Below are 20447 nucleotides of genomic sequence, written 5' to 3' on the forward strand. Positions count from 1 at the left end.
GTGATTTTGATTTGTACTGAAACATTTTTACTTTATTTGACAGGAAATATTACAGGGATTTTAAATATAGGAGAGGTATAACATGAAGATGGTCGCTGAGCTGAATTAAAACCTGTGATATCACAACGGGATGCCCTGCTTTAGGCCCCTGTCAGCCAATGATGATAGTTACTTTTATCTGGTATCTGGTTACATTGAAATCCCGCTTCTGTCATGTGAATCCAAGTAAAACTAGGCCCTCTTGTGGCTGATAACCACCATTACCACTAAGACAAATGAAAACATGAGAGACTTTTTTGCTGGGTCATCCATCAGTGTGCTACCAAAGTGCCTCAACTGTGACCTTTTGTGGCTGCCAGGCAAACAAGCCTAGACAGAAAATCAGTGTTGATATTTTGCTCTAAGAAATGTAAATAAAGAAATCTAATCACACTGTCTGGAGATATTTGAAAACTGAATTTATGTTTGCGATTGGGCTTTTTTGAATTATCATGGTAGCATGACTTAAAAGTTTAGACTCTTAATGCAGAACATTAGCTCTTTGAAGCTGTAGCAATGAGGTTTACATTTATAATTATAGATATTGAGATAAATAGCATTAGTAAAACATAACTTTTGAATGTCTGCTGTAGCTGAAAACAATTAAGATGCTGGTATGCAGTGTTGATAAATCACAAAAAGAGCAATAGAATAATTGTTCTTTGAATTATGAAGATGAATAACTCTGTAATATTATGCAGAACAGTTAGGATTAACACCACAGCTCTTGTCAGGGAATTGTGTGTATTTTTCTTAGAGAGATTACTTGCATTAGAGAATGCATGTGTGTGAGTGTTTGTAGGTGTTTAGTTGCATCACATGTGCCTGTCAGATCACCTCCTGCTCCTGAGGGTTTACATGACACAAAGGTCTGGTGCACCTATAGAGATTGTTTTCTGCTTCCTGTACAGAGAGCCAGCACACCAATGGGAGATGGGGGCAGGTTGTCAACAGCACAGCTTGCCTCACTTTATCACTGTGACTCTTTGTTGTTGCTCTCCCCCCCTCTGCTGATCTCATTCCAGTCTCTGTCCTCTCCAGGATCAATGTGCTTACCACAGGCAGACCAAGAGGCTGACGGTGAACACTATTGAGTGATCAAGTAATGTGATTGGATTGTTTCCCTGTTCTGATTTGTCCAGAGACGTTGATCGAATCAATACAGTTGCTTTTCAAGTCAGGTTGTGTGCACATCTTCCAATGTGTATGCGTGTACATGTGCACCTTCAGGTGTATCGGTGTGTGTGTTTTTGTGTGTGTGTGCGCGTAGAAAGGAAATAGGCTTTTCAGTATATTCTCACCACTAGAGGCTACTGTTGATCTCTTTATGAAATGCAAAAGAGGCATCATGAAACAGTGTACTGTAGATGTAGCTTAAAAACTTTACCTATGATTTATGATTTATTTGCATCTGTTTAGCTCCACTTCTTTGACTGTTATTATTTTTCCTCTGCAAAATTATAACACCATGATGAAAATTTCTGATTTTTTTCCCCTTTCAACCATAGGAAGAGGTTGAGCTGAAAACTGTCTTGCTTGCATGGAATATCATACAGAATTCATCACAGTTAAGCCCCCTGAGTTTTGAATATGCAGCATTTACCATTTGCCAGCAAAGAGGAAACTTTGAAAACACTATTCTATTTGTATATAGGAAGTTTTAAAACTCGTGTAAGGCAGTGGTTCCCAGACGTTTTGGCTTGTGACTCCCTAAAAAAGAAGCTTTGCTTTATTGCGACAGCTCATTGGATATGCTTGGTTGGATATGTTTATGGGTTTGGCCAGGCCAACCAAAGAGGGATATTTTCCCTAATATGACTTGAAAAGATAAAACTAGCCAGTAATTCACAAGAAAAAAAGAAGAGATTAAAGTAAAATAGATAAAAAATACTTAATTTTGTGTCGCAGAAAGATGTTTATCTCCTGTTAATCATCTCACAACGGTTGAGATTTATCTTGTGACCGCTTGATGGAGGACAGGTTCTGACCCTTCAGTCCATTAGTATGGATTATTGTGACTAAAATTTAGCAGCTACATGCACTATTTGACTTGTGAGGATCATGAGCAGCTGGAATCGTTTCAACTGCTCTGTAAGGTGGGGAAACAATTTATGCCTTGGCAGTCCATCAATGGGCAGAGTCACACAGTTTTACACCTGTGGGCAGTTAGGAGTCTTCAGTCCACCTGAAAGCTGCTTTGTCTTTGAAAATGGGAGGAATCTAAAGCACCTGGACATGAAAATCCACAGTGACAAAAAGAGAACATGCAATCCCCACACAAAGCAGACAGGGACTCAAATAGTCATTTCTTGCTGTGAGGCAGCACTGCTAACCACTGAGTCACTATGCTGTCCCAGCCAACAAATTTTTATCAGACAGGACATCGCAGCATTGGTTGATTACCTCCAAAAATGGTTTGATGACACACACACGCAGACCTCAGCCAAACAATAACAGAATTTGGCTGGTGACTGGTGTTAATTTCCCACACTGTTCATAGCCCGGAGCATCCTTTTAACAAACCACTGTAAAGATGCCATCTGTTTGAATGAAGTGACCTCCCAGCCATACAATGAAACCCAGCTGGCATAAGCATGAGACACAATGAGATGCTGCAGACCCTTTACTTGACAACCACATTAATATTTCACAATGGTTCCATGGAATAGCAATTAGCCCACTGGACATCACACACCTTTAGATTATTTCACTAGTAGCACTGCAGTGTCAGAGCTGTACAGATTTTTCCCTGAACTGTTACGGTCAGTGTCAGAGTGACTGATGTAGACTGTGATAGGCCTGTGTGCTGATGCTGCTGCTGCTGCTTTACATCAAAAGCATGTCCAATGCACTTCAGTCCAGCAAGAAAATACACACTAATCCACACTGAGCAGTCAGCCAACTACTACTGTTCTGCAACTGTAAAAGATCTTTTTCCTTCTCCTCCACAGGCATTCGTATCCATCCCCCTGTCCACCCCCTCCCTCCCTTTCTCCTCTTGGGGCTGTAAATAAGCTGGGGCTGTGGAGACCCTTGAGAGTCCCTCCCCCCTCCCACTCTTCCCCACCACTGCTTTCCCTCTTCAAACTCCCCTGCCCACCCAGACTCTGCTGCTGCTCTTTATGCTGCTGAAAGGCGCCGGGGAGATGCTCAGATGATCCATTGGGCCATCCTGAACCACATTGTCCATACAGCCCAAGGCAAGGAAGACTAACTAGTGCGAGTGTGAAAGCCCTTGGAGGGTGCTGCGAGTATCCCGTGAAGCCTGCCCACCAAGCCTGGCAGAAAGCTTGGCTTGCCCCCTCACTACTCCAGCCCCTGAGATGCCCTCCCCTCCCAATGATGGAGGTGAGTAAGAGAAGTCCAACTCCCAACTCTCTGTGACGGATAGGGTTATTCTGTTAGATGGTTCGGTTGGTTGGCATATTTTTGTATATGCACTGTGGCACTCAGAAGCACACATGCACCCGGCCACCTGCTCAAACATGTACCTGCCTGCCTCCTCATCTGTACTATTCTCCCATACATGGAGCGCACACACGCACACGCACACACACACACACACACACACGCACGCACGCACACACGCACGCACGCACACACGCACCCACGCACGCACACACGCACACACACACACACACACACACAGACATATATACAGGTAATGATAAAAGGATCATGATGCATGTAGCTATACCAAAGAAGACGCTTAATTCATTTATACTCTAGCCCCATAAACAAACCCCACTAAATCCCTTGCAGGAATGAGAGAAATATTGGAAGACTCCAGCAACCCCTGCCCCCCTCCCCACTGTCTGGAGCACAAGCTGTGACTGTATCTAGTTTTGTTGTCTGCTGTCTCCTCCCCCAGAGGATCAAGGAGCGTCCCCCGTGAACGGGCCATCTGTGGGCTCCTACCAGAGCAGTGGGAAGAGGAAGGTGCACACCAAAAAGAAAAAAGGCACCATCACCGCCAATGTCGCCGGCACCAAATATGAGATTGGTACGGTAATCTACTTCTGATGTTGTTTAAATGCTGTTGAAATTACAGTAACAACTGCATTACATAGAAATGTTCAATAGACACAAATAAAAACAGGTTTGAGAAGGCGCGAAAACAGGCATACACTACAAAAATGTCAGTCTACAGACAAAATAGATCACAGAGTTCATAATAACTGGGATTCCACTGTAGGATGAAAAGAGGCTTTCTGCGAGATGGGTGATGAAACCTTCTCATTGATGTACATTCTCCTTGTATTGATGTTTTTTGTTGAAAAACAAGTGAGTAGCCTGAGGCAGTTTAGCAGCAGTGTAAGTGGTTGTAGTTTCAGTTGCAGTATTGGTATAAGTTCACTTATTCTTTTTTCAGGATACTACTTACATGTGGCAAGCTCTTTTAACATTAATGAACACACAGTAAACGATAATTGGTCTTGCCTGGTAAGCTAAATTTATGTCAGATCTAGCGACAGTGTGTATAACACAAAGCCTCACATTTCAAGCTTCTGAATTCATATTTTGATTTACTGAATGAAAATTTCATGAGTGAGCAGGACCAGCAGTTTATATTGCTTTATTTCAGAAGCAGTTCTCCGTATGGCTCAATCAGTCCTTCAAAACACCACGAAACCAATCACAATGCTGTCTCAACAATAAAATTTAATTTTCTGTGGCGGATTGTTTGAAGGAGGCTGTTGTTATGTAATGTCTTAAATTAAACTTACTAGAGCTGCAGTCCAGTAAAACAGTTCACACAGAGACAACACGGCCTTGCATACATACATAAATCTTTATTGAAGTAATTTAACTTGGCAGTGAGTTTTTTTTTTTTTTTTTTGAGAAGGGCCAAAAGAGCATAGTAAGCACTCTTCACATGCGCTCTATATTGTGTGGCAGCAGAGCTCTCAGGGGTGAACTGCAACCTATGAAACTAAGGAGTCAGCAGCAGTGAGTAGAAGTTAGGGGCTGCCGGGATCCTGTAGGTAGACGGGAGTCTAGCTGTGAGTCAGTTTGCTAGCTGTGACGAGACCCTCACAGTGGCCATTCAGAGGGTACTGCAGGGCTATTTTGAAGGAAAATTAACACTAAGGGCCAGATGGATGGCTCATTTTTGCTGTTACTTTTTTTGCACCTGTCTTTTTTTGTTTCAGAATTTATAGTATTACAGGTAAAGGTTAAAGGTCAGGGAATATGGTGTTGGAAATTTGCTTTGCACCCACTGAGAAGAGAATGTAAACTCTGGCCCTAAGGGTATTTGTTCAGTTAGATGAGGATTGATTATTGCTTTGTACTCAAAGCCCCTACTGGTAACTGCAAGCATAGCCCTGCTGTGATGTAAACCCTCCCTGTTCCAGTTAGCAAAACACTGTTAGCCTCTATTGACGTTTTAACAGATGGATGAAGTTACATCGGAACCATCCCTTTCCCATTCAAGTGCCATCATGCAACATTAGGCAAGCCTTCTCCAGGTTTGTGAAGGCTTTCAAGAAAATTAATTAATACCGTGTTTCGTTAGGGCATATAAATTTTTCATTACTCACTGAATAATAAATAGTTGTTGGATTAATGTCAAAATGGGCTTGCCACCTATCTCTCATATATGGGGTTTCCAGTGGGATTTGAATGCATTACAGACAATTAATTTATCTTTTTGAAGAGAGGCATTACGATTGGCTGCTCTGCAGCCATTCCATGAATGGTAAATATTGCTGTGAGCTTTTTCATCTATAATCTCCTGGACTCATTTCTCTCTTAATGTATGCAAAAACAAAATTTAAGCATAGGGAAATGTTAGAGTGAAACACTGATCTATAAAGTAGAAATATTTGATTTGTGGGTCTAGCTCAGATGTTCTTATTCTGCATCTATATCAGTAAGTTGCTTTGTCATTATGAATATGGCTCTTTTTTTCCCCCAAAGTTAAGTGGATAAAGTTCAATTAAATGATTGTGTTGCTCATTCTATTAATGGAATACAATGTAATAAGTGTCTTTCCCCCAGTTCGTATAGTCATCAATGAGATGGACTTCATCAAGACCCGGGATGAGGACGAGACTGCCAACCTCATCTGGAATGACTCGGCCGTGCAGCACGAGAAAATCGCTGAGCTCAGGAATTATCAGGTATACTGCATTGCTACCATGTCAAGTCAGCAAACCTTGGTAACCTAAAGGTTGGAGAATAGAGCATATGACCGAAAGGGTGTCGAATCCAATTGCTTCACTGAACATGAAAGTCTGGATTTTTACAGTGTGCTCCAGTAAATCTGCTCAAAGACAAACAGCCAAAGATTATGATACTGATCAGCTCTTATGCAAGCTCCCAGTAGATGTATTTAAGTTTGGGAATTAAAAGTTTTGAGGGACATGTCTGAAAAACATCAGCTGACCTTAAATTACAAACATAACATAACATGCCTCTAATAATGTATAGGTAACATCAGATAGAATTTTCCCCAGGATTCCATATAAGAGAAAAGACGAAAGAGACGAAATAGGGCAGTGCACCAGAAGAAAGGGATATAAAAGATCAAACAGACATCTCCTTTAACCCTCATGTGCTGAGAAAATTTTATCAAAATTCTTTTCTGATAAAGTAAACCAAATCCCTTCCTTTAGATATTTTTCTGCAGAATTATTAGGCACAAAGCATTCCTAGATGTTTTTTATACTCTTGCAGAGAGAACAAACTGCTAAGCCTCTGTGGTGCTAGGCCTTTTCCCAAGCCTCTAAAGAGTTTTCACTATAATATGTTTAGATGTGAACTGTAACAAAAGGTTTATTCACAGTTATTGTCAAAAACCAAATTGTATTGAGAGAAAGCGATTACACCTTAAATCTATCCCTGTTAGCAGCTATCATACCCCTTTCAGGCTCATTTGGTCAAAGAATACAGTCATTTTATTTGCTAGCACATCCGTTGCCAATGTGGCATACACATTACATGTGAGGACAACAAGGCCTCCTGTATACTGCTGGTTAACCTCAGCAGGGAATACATGTCACATGCCTACAAATAGGTTTTTCAATGAAAAAAAATAATCTTTTTGTAATCAACACTTGTATAGTTTGTGAAAATTTTTAAAGTGATCATACTGAAGCCTATTAAAACAACATGATGTGTAGAGTTCCCTCTGCCGTGAAAAAACAACTGAGGACACTCGCTTATTGTAACAACAAAACCTCTATAAACCTCTATCAAACTATATAAACAGTTACAATACAACAGTTAAAATACAATAAGGAGTTTCTGATTTGCATTTACTTAGTCAAGTAAAGTCTAGTCAGTTTTATTTAAATTTTTATTTATTTATATAGCCAAAATCACAAATCTCAAACTGCTTTAAAAAAACTTCATCATTACTCAATTATGTATAACTAAATGTGAAAATGAATGTGCAAAATACCATGTTGCATAGTGTGTTCATAAGTATTCAGAAGTGAGATGAACGGATCAAGACTAGTTAAGGTAATTTGTATAATCCTTACTCACAGTTAGTCTGTGATAGAGTAAGTGAAAACAGTATACAGAGATTATCATATGTGCACACAGTTTATGGAAATTGAGTGGTTTCCATCAAAACCGTGGATCAGGTTGCTGAACCTGATGAACCTGATCATTTTCTGATTTGACTGGGACATAATCAGTGTGCACACCACCCTGCCTTACGTTACATTTACATTTACATATCCTTGTTCCCAGTAGAAGTAAAATACTTGGTGAAGAGAAATATAAGTAAAAAATTGAAGAGAGCAGTTGGAAAGGAGATTGTGTAAAGAGAAATTTGGGACAGATGGAGCAGGGGGAAGCAAAGAAGATTGATTTGAAATATAGTAAATGTCAGAATAAAACAAAATAGAATAGAAAAGAAAGGAAAAAAAGTGAAGATGGACAGAAGGCTCTGAATCTGCCAATCTGCTTTTCCTCAGACCGTGGGAGGTAAGATAGAGAATAGCAAATAGGAGAGAGGGGTGGACAGAGTGAGAGGGAGAGGGAACAACACAGCCTACACAGAGACAGATGGGAAGATTGACAGGTAGACTGACAAGTTGTGAGCAGCAGGGGGTGGTGGGGCAGGTTTCAAATGTCACTATCAACTGATGTTGATGAGACAGGCCTAAACAACAAGGGTTGCTCTGAGTTCTGTGTACTAGTCTGAGAGTGATCTTACCTCTGTTTGACCTCCCTGTCCTGCTGAGTGAATTTGGCTGCTCCCCCTCTGCTGCAAGCGTTAGCCATCCATCTTCACGAGTGCTTATTTGATTAGACTGGACACTAATGATCGATTAAATCACAGACTAGTCAGAAAGAGTATGGCTTGTTAGGATAGGGGCAGCAAGAGTTCAGCTAAGTAGATTGAATATTACAAATACTGTAACAGCTTAACGTGTAGCAATGTGGCTAATGTTTCACATAGAACTGGTGATTTGCTGTCAATTGTTTTTACTTGCTCCCTCGCGCTGCTGTGGTGTTTCATGAGATAATTTCTCAGAAGAAAAGTAGAAGTCCCTCAACAATTGGTTTTGATTTCCCCTCACAAGCCACGTCGTCTCGCGGCATTGGCATAATTGTGCAATTCTTCTGAATCCCTAATTACGTCTGTCTCGTTTGGATAATAATCACGGACTCCTTTTACACTGTTCGTTCTTGTTTTTTTCCTCTCTGCTCTCTCTCTCCCTCTGTTAATTTTTTCCTTTTTTCCTTTTAGTGATGTACTGTGAGAGTTTGCTGTCAAGTTTCAGTTCATACGAGCCTAATTAACGCCCCTGTTCAGGCTCATTTGGTCAAAGAATACAGAAAATCCAGAGTTTTTCCTTTACCCCCCACCCCCCTTTCGACGCATTCAAAGCAATTCATTCAACTGTCACTGCAGGAGCTTGCGATGCAGAACCAATTACCTCGGCCCCTCGGAGTTGAGATTGATCTTTTTTTTTCCCCTTCGCCTCTTCCCTCCCCAACCTTTAATGTATAAAAAAAATATGGTAAACTAAATAAGGGTTGAGAAAGGTCTCAGCGTCACCTTTTTGTTTTGAGTCCGTAATTGGGCATAAATGTCAGGACATTGTAAGCTCACTTCAGGTTGCTGCCTTTAATGTGCTCATTTTTATGAAGGGGTGGGGGTGGAATTGAGTGGCGTAATGGCCCTAACAACATTATTATGTCTGCCTGTCCCTCTGCAGAGAATTAACCATTTCCCTGGCATGGGCGAAATCTGCCGGAAAGACTGCCTAGCAAGAAACATGTCCAAGTAAGTTTTCTGTCTCTTTCAACACAGAAAATGAGTGTACTTTGATTCAGTTGCAGATGTGCAGAAGCAAAGGTATTTCAAAGCTCAGTGTTTAGCCAGCTGGCACTCTAAGAACTTACAACTGGGTATTTGTAGAATCCCACCATTACAAGCCATATAAAAGTAAAAAAAGACACCAGTGTAAAAGCACAGCATGTTCTTGTCTTAAAAAAAAATGCAAATTCTTATTTCAAAACATGCAAGACAGAGACATAGAATTTTGAATAAGGAATACAATCACCATACTCCCACACACCCCCTATGTTTGTCTCTGCAGAATGATCAAGTGCCAGCCTCAAGAGTACAGCTTCATACCCAAAACCTGGATCTTCCCTGCCGAATACACTCAGTTCCAGAACTACGTCAAAGAGCTACGCCGTAAACGCAAACAGAAGACCTTTATCGTCAAACCTGCCAACGGAGCCATGGGTCACGGGTAGGTCACAGGCTAGCAAGTGACCCAAAGCAATCTAATACATTGACTATAAGACTGACAGGGCGGACCGGGGCAGGTGGGAGAGGGAGATAGTAACTGAAGGAAATGACAGAAAGTAAGAGAGTGAGTGAGAGAAGGAGGAAATTAGCAGTAGAACAAATAGAGGACGAGCACAACAAAACAAGGCATTAAGGGGTGTGTGACCCTGACATGGGTGTCTATGGAACTACCATTATGACTGGAACCAGATTGAGTATATGAGCTGAGAGGGTGTGGTGGAAGTCATTGTTGGCCTCATTGTCCTCGATGGTCACACTCTCCATAAATCAGAGGTTATCGCTGCCAGTGGAGGACACACACACGCACACACACACACACACACACACACACACACACACACACACACACACACACACACACACACACACACACACACACACAAACACAAACACAAACACACACACACACACACACACACACACACACACACACGATCTCTGGCAGTTACTGTAGTTCCTCCCCTGAAGGTCTCTGCATGTGATTATTGGATTCCTTTATGAGGCCCCATCAGCAGAGACCAGTCAGACTAAAATGGATCAAGATGGCTGCTCCAGGGTATGCTGTCTCTCAATAGCATCTCTTTATCAAAAGATGAGCAGGCTGTGGTACCTGAATGCATATTTACTTTCAGTCCCATAGAGTAAAAAGCTATCTGAGGTTGTGATGTCACATTTCTATTGGTATGTTGAAACAGCTGAAATTGTGAAGTGTTTAGAAAATCAGCACCAAATCCTTGATTGCATGCATGTTTTATTTAGTTTATTAGGTACCCGTGTACATTCTAAATCACAGTAATCGCCTATAGTATTCTTAATCCTATAGTGAACAGTGCTATATTAGGCATTACTGTCCCCATAATGTTTGTCAAACAAACATTGTGTGGACAAAACATTACAAAACAAAATTCTTCAGAGAGTTGAAATGACTCCCCTCTGACACAACGTCAACACAACTGGACATCATAAGCCTGGATGAGTGTGGGGTTGGTATTGAATTTAAAGCTCCTTTGCTTTGAGAAGAGCCATTTGAGCTCGTTTGGTCATCTAGTAAGAAAGCTCCCTGGTTTCTGGAGGTGCTCCAGGTGCCGCTGACTGGGAGGAGACCTCAGGCCAGAGCGACAACACCTTTGGGGGTTTACATCTCCTTCCCAGGGGGAGCTGATGGAAATCAGTAAGCTCCCTGGGGAGAGAGACATTTGGAGTTCTCTGACCAGGATAAGTAACTCAAATAATGAATAGATCAAACAGTTCAGTTAATATTTGAGAGGTGATCAACAACACAAGCAATGTCTCTAAAATAACCACTGTAACTGATTCTTACATTTTATTTATGAGCCAAACTAACTCATATGACACTCCAAACAGAATTATGATCAGTTACAGTTTGACCCATATGGAGGTCAAGACTGCAGAGACAAGACTGAAATAAAATGAAAATGCCCAGTGGTGTCAAGCTCAACAATTCAAGTGTGGTTGGTTTTACAAATAATTCTGTTTCATAAGATAAAATGTAAACTAAAAGACAGGCCAAAAAACAGGGTCCTATGAAAAAAAAAAGTTTTTCCCTTGCACATTGCACGTTGCTCTCTTGAGCACTTCAGAATACGTTGAAACGGCTCAGATTGCAAAACATTTATTAAGTATTCTTTTTGACTTCTTATTCTTTGAAAATGTGATCCCCGATGTGCATGTATGAAGAAATACTTTGGAGTGCATTCATCACTGGCACCAATAGGTGGGGATATTGAAGTACAAATGGCTCATTGTGCTTCACCTCTCCCTCTCATTCTCTTTGAATTTGTCCTTTCTGGTATAATGTGAGCATTACTTATAACTCCATGCTGCACTAAGCCCTTATTTATTAAAGAATAAAAGGCAGCAAAGGCTGAATTATTGCAATACATTAAGAATATGAAAGATGATGAGTTTAGCTCGACCACTCAACGGCAGGCGGCTCACAAGATTAGATTTTTCTCTATTTTTTTGCATGGTGTGACGCGGCAGGAAATTAAGTTATATCTACCCCCTGTAATTTATTTTTCCGTCGGCCAACTAAATGAAGTTATTGTTTGTGTCTGAAGCACAGCTTGTTATAAGGGAAACAAAATAAAAGTGCGTGTGGGGCTTAAAAAGGCGAGATCCCCTCCGGTGCCAAATTAAATAGGCAGGGGAGAGTGGGCCGTGATTATCTGACACCCCAGCTCATCAATCATGTCGTCTTCTCCTCAGCTACTCCTCCTCGACTAACTAACACTGTTAACCCTGTCCTCATCATTCAGCTTGCTGTCTGCCAGTTAGGAGGGCCCCTCACATCGTTGGCCAGGCTCCCATCAAATTCTCCCTGTTCTTTTCTGTTCAAGAGCGGTGATAAGCAGGCCAATGGAGCGCTCGTCTATATATATATATAATACAGCAGTCTTTTAGTTGGCGGGAGCAAGTGGTGATTGATAAACTCCAAGTAACACCAACATTACACTAAGCGAGATCTACAAGCTGGGGGAGGTTTTATTAAACCTCTGAAAGGAGGACTGCTGAACTACGATTTTATTTCATCATAACCGAAGAGGCAATACCTGATCTCAGTCTAGACTCACACATCTCTCTGGTTTGTGATGAATAAACCTTCCTTAGAAGCAAATCAACAATGTTCCAGTGTTTTTGCTGTAGAGTTTACTGAGCAGGTGAATTCTTTGGTTAAATTACAACAACACAGACGTCACTGCTCCCAAGATACTGTGCGTTCTGGCTGTGATTACTGAAGCCACAGAGCAGAACAATGTTTGCCCTCTGGTGGCTTGGTGCCACAATATCTCAATACCTCAAACTGTACTTTTTTAACAATCAAGTCTTTACATCTTGGCCAAATATTGTGTTGGTGTGTGTGGTGTGCCTGCTTGCATGTGTGTAATGGGGCCTTTCAGGCCGTGCATGTAACCAATTTAGCCCGAGTCTGCCCTTAACTATGAGTGATGGTGATATAGGTCAGTCACATTGCTTGTACATAGAGGGAGATTGTTTAAAAACAACCCCTCACCCTCCCTGCACACATGCCAAATATTGCCCCTCACCCTCACGTGCACAGCTACATGGATGCACACAAACTAACACAACTCATTTGTGAGTCCAGCTAGCAATGGTCTGCATACTATAAGGCCTGAGTGCCAGTGACATGAGACCAAAGCAAATGAATTAGAGTGGAGGTTGAAACGGAGCACAGTGTCTGCTCCTATTAACCTGCCCACAGCTTAAAGTCCCTGCTACAGCATTTGATGCACTGTGTCATTCAGACAGAGTGGAGTTTTGCTTCAGAAAATCACAATGTTCTCCAGATGCTCAGACAAACCAGCATTTGTGTTGTACCTGTCTGTTTTTTGTACATTTCTTTTTCAGCTGTTTTATTGAGAAGGCCAGGCAATGAACAGGGTAGCAAAATATTTGGAACTTTCAATACCCCACAGAGCCAAACAGCTTGTCCTGCTCAAACTAGACCTGAGGCATGCTGAGTGCGCTCATTTACATATGTTTTCAGTGAAGGTTCTATAGCAGTAGAAGGTCACAGGAATACCACCAGGGCACCAATAGCTCAGACCCATTCACTCCTAAGAGCTGAATATCTTTAATGTAAATGTAAAAATCTTTCCATGCACAGTAAGTACATATCTTCTCCCTCTGACTGCATCTGTTACTCCTGTAGATTACTATGTTTGATATCAATTATTTTGAAACAGAAGCAGGGCAAGGTTAATCTTGGATGTGAAGATTGAAAGTATCAACAGAACAGAAGGATGTGGCACCCCAGAAATATATCTTTTCCTGAACTTTTCCAGATGACTTTGAAATGAAATATTGTGTTGAAACCCATAAAATCTGTATACTGTTTGGCTCAATTTTTTTTTCGCTTCAGCACATATATAAGACAGTGCCAATGTCATCAGTCATGTTCATTGTCCCTGCTATGCTGCCATCTATCATTTTTTTAATTATCTTTTTTGTCTTTACTATGCAATATTTTATTATGCTGCTGACGACACCCCAATTTCCCCCCCGAGGATTAATAAAGTTTCTGTCTATCCAGGATCTCGCTTATCCGTAACTGTGAGAAGTTGCCAGCCCAGGAGCACTTTATCGTTCAGGAGTACCTGGACAAGCCCTTCCTGATGGAGGGCTACAAGTTTGACCTGCGCATCTACATCCTCGTCACTTCCTGCGACCCACTTCGCATTTTTCTCTACAACGATGGCCTGGTTCGCATGGGCACAGAGAAGTACCACGCACCCAGTGAGGCCAACCTGGTGAGCCTCAAACTATAATAGCTAATAATGCTATTAATAATGATCGTTATTTGTGTAGCATTTTATACTAAAGTTATAAATACACAAACTTTGAAACACACACATGGTAATGTATATTGTGTATCAGCAATAACTTACTGATAACAGTACATCTGTGCACAAATGAGTTGTACACAATGTGCCCACAACTGTTCATGGATTTATAGAAAGTACATTCAGTACCTAGTGTGTGGCCAATCATGTGAGTCAGAAATGCACTACAGAGATAGCAGATAGCAGAGGTAGAGTCACAGAACAATGTATCTGCCATGCAACTCGACATAATCAAATTAGACACACAAACACACAGGAGGACAGAGGTTAGGAAACGCAGTGCACACACTCAAATACACGGTCAACAATGCCCAAATGCAGACAGCTGTAAGGCTCTTACACACACACACACACACACACACACACACACACACACACACACACACACACACAGACAGAATGTGCAGGCATACTGTATGCACACAGCTAAGCGTAAATGTCCACATGCCAGATGTCTCTGGTAATATCAAGCCGCTCATATTTGCCTTGAGGTTCTGCACCTGCTGAAGCACAGTCTGTTGCTGATGATGGGATGTATATACACACACACACACACACACACACACACACACACACACACACACACACAGCTTCCTATCAAACATGATGCTTATCTAAAGTATGAACACACAAACACATAGACACACTGGACTCCTCCTGTGGCACAAGTGTGTATTGTCTTACCCAGTTTGTGACACATGATGGAGTGAGTCATGCCACTGAGATGGATGTTCAATCCCACAGAGAGTGGCTTCCAGACAGCCATCGGGGGCTGGAGTGGCCTGCAGTCACAGCGTTATCACCTTGTAGGCTAAGGACAAGGATGTATTGTCTTCAACTGTGGGGTTTTATGTTTAAATAGAGGGATACAACATGGTTATACAATGGCTGGTTATAGTCAACCACTCAATTACACATTGTAGCCATACAGACTATGATTGTAGTACACATTCGGCAGCTAAAATCATGCCTATTTCTCTCAAATCTATGTTGCTATGCAAGAGATACCCCATGAAGTTGTTTTACTGCTTTCAAATTAAATAAATCTAGAAATAGACAGATGTCAACATGCATATGTAAATGTCTAATGTGCAAAGGCCCTCCTAATTCCCTTTTGTCTCCACAGAGCCAGCTCTACATGCATCTGACCAACTACTCAGTCAACAAACACAATGAGAACTTCGAGCGAGACGAGACAGTGGACAAAGGCAGCAAGAGGTCCATCAGTTGGTTCACCGAGTTCCTCCGCATCAATGACTACGATGTGGCCAAGTTCTGGGGAGACGTCTCTGTACGTGGGTAGTCTACCCAAACACACACAACCACAGACACACAGTTACACTCAGACATATTGTATCGGACGTGTCCTTCTACAAAAGGAAGGATGTGCGGTATGATAACAAAACACACCACAAGTGCAAACATCACATGCATACATCCGTAAGTGTAATCTGTAAGCGTGCACTCATATATACACATGCTGTTCCTACCCGAACCAACACATGTTGCACACAATATGCAAGTGGACCAGCAAAGGGTTGATATGATTTGTTATGACAGTAATTCAGTGAGCTTCAGAGCTTTGTTTAACTCCAGGAAAAGCTTAGTTATAACATGAATCCTAGAGGGTGAACTCTCCCTATCTGGCATTCACTCAGCTCGTCCAAACACCTTTACTGTGTTTGTTCATTTTCTTTCATCAGTGACTGTTGGGGGATGTCTTTGTGTTACTACTACTTTAGTTACTACGTACTTTTCTATCAGGATTTCAGCCTTGGTTCTGTCTGTTCTTTGCTGCTCTTTGCTATTTGTTATTCTTCTTGACCTTGACTCCTTGTCTTTCTGTTCAAAGTCATTTGGCCTGTAAGGTCTCTCAGTGCTTGCTCTCTGTTTTACCATCTGCTCTCAAGCTGCCAGCATTCAACCTCAAATTCAATTCCCATTGGTTATCATCCTCTCTGCGAGGCGATCTTTTATTCCTTCTCTCCATCAACTTTTAATTTTCTTTGTGTTCATGTTGAAGCAAGTGGCGTCTTAGACTATAGTAGGTATTGTAGTGCTTTGCCTGTTTGGCAAAGTTCCTGTTGTGGTAACGTTTCTTCTTCTTTATTCTCGTCTTCTTTATTCTCTTGTCTAACCACTCTGTGTGCTCCATTCTGTCAAAGCACTAAAGTTTCTTTTTTATCTATTCCACTTTCTTTTCTTCACTTCCATTTGTTTCTCTCTCATGTATGTTTTCAGTGGCACACCAGAGTGTCACCCTCTGACTCAGCCAGACCGTCGTCCTCTTCTCTTGGTTTCTGTATGCTTTTCTTCAGAAGTTGCTCCACTTTGTTGTTAGCATTGTCCGTTCCCACTCACATACTGCGCTTTGTTTCAACTCTGTATTTATGCTCTTTGCTCACTCTCCTCTCTCCTTTTCTATTCATCTCTCCTCTTACAATTTATTCCTGTACAGGCCTAGCAGGCTGCCCTGACTCTTTCCGCCAACAGTCACGGTCAGAGAGACGGTCAGAGAGTTTGTTTGCCAAAAGATTGTCTGTGGGGGTTAAGAATATCGGGTATATGTTTGTTTTTTTTTTCATGTGAAACACTGGCATCTCTTTCATATTGAGGCACTATTGATGTGCTGTATGGGGCAGAGTGTCCAAGGTTTGATCAGCGAAGCCGTAGCTTTTTATGTGGGTGTAATTTTGAGAGCAGTGTCTGACTACAAATGCGGTCGTTATGGATTTTATATTTGCTAATAACCACACACAAACACACACACATTCTGCACCAATTGTATTTTAGATCGTTGGGGTTTTGCCAAATTCCAAATTCTAATCCTATGCATAATTTCAACATGTTTTCTTTGAAGAAAAACAGAAGACATTCTGTATTTAATTAGTACAAAAAAATAGTTACACTTTGTGCGCTCAGATGGTAACATTTCAGTGACAATAATACTCCTTTTTAACACATAGGTCTGTTTATTTGTGGTGAACACTGTCAAACAATAACTGCTACCTTTTTCAGGACACTTGGAAAAATATGTCTGAAAAAAATTATTCTACATATGTTTTTCTTGACAGAATTATAAACAGAGAGGCATTATATGCAGTATTCTTTATATTTTCTATGTACTTTGTATTCTTGTTTGATTATACATATGTGTTTTTTCAGTGTTAAAATGCTGTTAATAGAACCAAAAAACCCACAGGAGAAGATCTCACTAATTACCAGGATATCCGGGTATCTCAAGTACACTTATATAGAAAGAGATGTGATTCTATCAAAACAGAAATAAAACAAATGAATTATTTATGTGCCCAAAATAGCTAAAATAATTCACAAATGTTTGCAGATGAGATAAAAAATAATTAAACTGGTTTATTTAAGCTCAAAGCTAACAAAACACAGGCACACATGCACAGTGCTAGGCCGTGGCCAATGCTGGGGGCTCAGGATAAGGAGGGAGGTGATGGAAGAGGGACAGAGACACACACACACACCAGCCAGGGCAGGGACTTCAGGCATAAACGGCGGTAGTGGGAGCAGGTGTTTGTGCTGGGCAGCCTGTGGGTCAGACGGGTGGATGGATAGATGGATGGAGGTGTGTAAGCGACAGACAGATAGAAAAGGGGGGATGCAGCTTATCAGGCCAGGGCCAGGCCACCGTAGCCCTCTCCTGTACCCAGCAGTAAGACTGGACTGGGCAAACTGTGGGCCAGCAGCACTGTGTGGGGCCTGACTGGTGAGGGGAAGCTTTGTCCAGTGTGTGTGTGTGTGTGTCAGGAGTGAGCATGTTTACCCCACTTACACAGTGGGAGTAGGTAGCCAGGTAGCAGCCAGCAAACATACGTGCAAACACACACATGCCCACAGATTGGGAGCTGCACAGATGGACCTCCACCAACACTGGTGAAAGAGTGTGTGGAGGTGAAATTCAAAAGGCTCTGTGTCTGTAACACTTTGTGTTTCTCCTCAGATTTTAAACTGACAGGGTGTCTTAAGACACAGGAGAATTAAGGATTAATTAATTACAATTAAGGATTGTTGCTCTACCTCTGTGGAGCACGTCTGTAGGTTGCAGGTCTTGTGTTTGTCATGATTTCTTTATTCAGTTTAATCCTAAATCTAAAGGTGCAAGCATTTGTCTACAATTGCAACCAGAAATTAAAGCATAACTCTTAATTGCACCATTAACAGTTTAAGAAGACCTTTAATCAGCCACTATAAAAAATGCAGCCTGTGGCTTTTTAAGATGAATGTAATGGGCTAAATAAAAAAGTGATATTTTGTGTTCTCTGTTTGTCGGTTCAGCTTGCTGATTCTACCTCTCTTTATGCTGGTGTGTGTGTCCTGCCAGGAGCTGGTGGTAAAGACACTGATAGTGGCTGAACCCCATGTGCTGCACGCCTACCGCATGTGTCGCCCCGGTCAGCCACCAGGGAGCGACAGCGTCTGCTTTGAGGTCCTGGGCTTTGACATCATCCTGGACCGCAAACTCAAACCTTGGCTACTGGAGGTATAACTCTGCATGCATGTGCGTGTTTATGTGTGTGAAACGGCATAATTGTGTTTCTCATCCTTTTCGAGTAATTTCTACCTGTTGTTGCTGGCAAAAACTGCACTTTCAATTTTATCTTTTGAAATATAAAAATGAAGTGTAATTACCACATCATTTAAAGGCAGAGTTTTATTTATTAATTTGGGATTTTAAATAAATTCTTATTAACTTTAATTTTATTTTTATGAAGTATATCAGTGTAAATCATAATAATATTTCCAAATTTAAAACACATTGAAAAATTACAGTAGAATTTTTATTTGAGGGTGTATGTGTTAATTTGTCAGTCAGAAAGAGGAGGGAGTCTGTGGAGTCTCACCTGTCTATGCCGCTACTAAAGTGACAGCGGCTCCTAAACTGAAATAATGTGGCATCAGCAGGAGAGAGGGAGACGTCGCCACACACTGACAGAAAGCATAAACACACACTGATTGTGCTTACACACTCTTGTCCCTGGTGCACAGAAACACACACAAACACCCATGTAGTCTCAAGTATGTATTTGTCCACCTCCGAACACAAGGAGAGACATATTCCCATGTTAAATGACAGCAACATACACAACCACAAACATGCTCACAAAATTACATGCATGTGTGCACTCATACATGCCCACGCATACATACAGAAATCCAAGCATACACAGCAGCATATAAGACAAGACAAATACCCCTCCTCCACATACAAAGGCACGCACACACACACACAGACGCAGGGTACGAAAATATAGGTCAGGACGGCAGGTTTACTAGCAAGACATCCGCCTCTCATTCTCTCAGTGTCAGTCTCTCAGGTGTCAGTCATTCAGGAGATGGATGCGAGTCCAGAATCCACTCCAGGATTTCGGTCTCACTGTTCTGATGTCAGCCAGTCAGTTAAAGTGTGACCTAAATCCTTTAACCCAAAGTGGCTGTGCGCCTCTACCCCCCCTTTCCCACAAATTGACTCAAGGATGGGAATGCCTCTGGGATAATTGTTTGTTTTTCCCCATCATGCCAGCCCAAAATAAAACTTAAGATTTCCAAAAGCCTCTGATTTGGAGAAAAAAAAAGAGTGACATTTGATAGTCGATTGGTGTTTTCAGAAGAGTCATCATGGAATTAGGGTGATATAATTACCCTACCTGACTTTTTGTGTGGTTGAACAGTTGAACTGCATGACAAAAGGATGTACAAGAGAGAGCAAAAGTGGTGTTCCTTTTGACTGCTGGTGCACTGTGACAGTATGTGTGCACTTTGTGTGTGTGTGTGTGTGTAAATGTGTATGAGACATGGCAAACAGCCGTGAATGCAGTTGTTCCACTCCAGTAGTAATGATCCCCCCTGTGCTACTAGCAGCTCTCTATAACTCTCATCAATTAACATCCCACGCACACACACACACACACACACACAGCCGTGCTTCTCTTTCACGCAACATTTACAGCAACAATCATTTATTTCCAAAATTCAACTGATTAGTCAGGGGATAGTTGCAAGCATAGAGACCCCTTCTGAAATCCTCACTGCGTACGCTGTCAAGCCTGAAAATAACTTTATTACCACTTCTTAGCATGTCAACGTTCATTCCTATTCAGCTGGGACGCAAGGCGCAGCCGGGCCCATCGGCTGGTTGCCACAAACTGTACCCTATGGCAAGCCCTCAGGTCCAAATTTAATTTTTCAGCAGATCACTTTGCAACATTTTG

The 20447-nt window shown here is 41.6% G+C and overlaps 1 protein-coding gene across 1 annotated transcript in view; it reads left to right on the forward strand.

The window, feature by feature from the left end:
* The first annotated feature begins 3249 nt into the window (after positions 1–3249).
* ttll7 (tubulin tyrosine ligase like 7) overlaps positions 3250–20447 on the forward strand; it is a 61526-nt gene continuing 44328 nt past the window's right edge. Inside the window, exons 1-8 of the mRNA XM_022759036.1 lie at positions 3250–3387; positions 3911–4042; positions 6043–6164; positions 9222–9289; positions 9606–9764; positions 13899–14115; positions 15335–15499; positions 18560–18718. Of these exons, the coding sequence (XP_022614757.1) occupies positions 3363–3387; positions 3911–4042; positions 6043–6164; positions 9222–9289; positions 9606–9764; positions 13899–14115; positions 15335–15499; positions 18560–18718 (1047 nt within the window). The 5' untranslated portion in view covers positions 3250–3362. The remainder of the gene's footprint in view (positions 3388–3910; positions 4043–6042; positions 6165–9221; positions 9290–9605; positions 9765–13898; positions 14116–15334; positions 15500–18559; positions 18719–20447) is intronic.

The sequence above is a fragment of the Seriola dumerili genome, unplaced genomic scaffold, assembly GCF_002260705.1.
Source record: "Seriola dumerili isolate Sdu_G_001 unplaced genomic scaffold, Sdu_1.0 BDQW01000002.1, whole genome shotgun sequence".
NCBI lineage: Eukaryota > Metazoa > Chordata > Actinopteri > Carangiformes > Carangidae > Seriola > Seriola dumerili.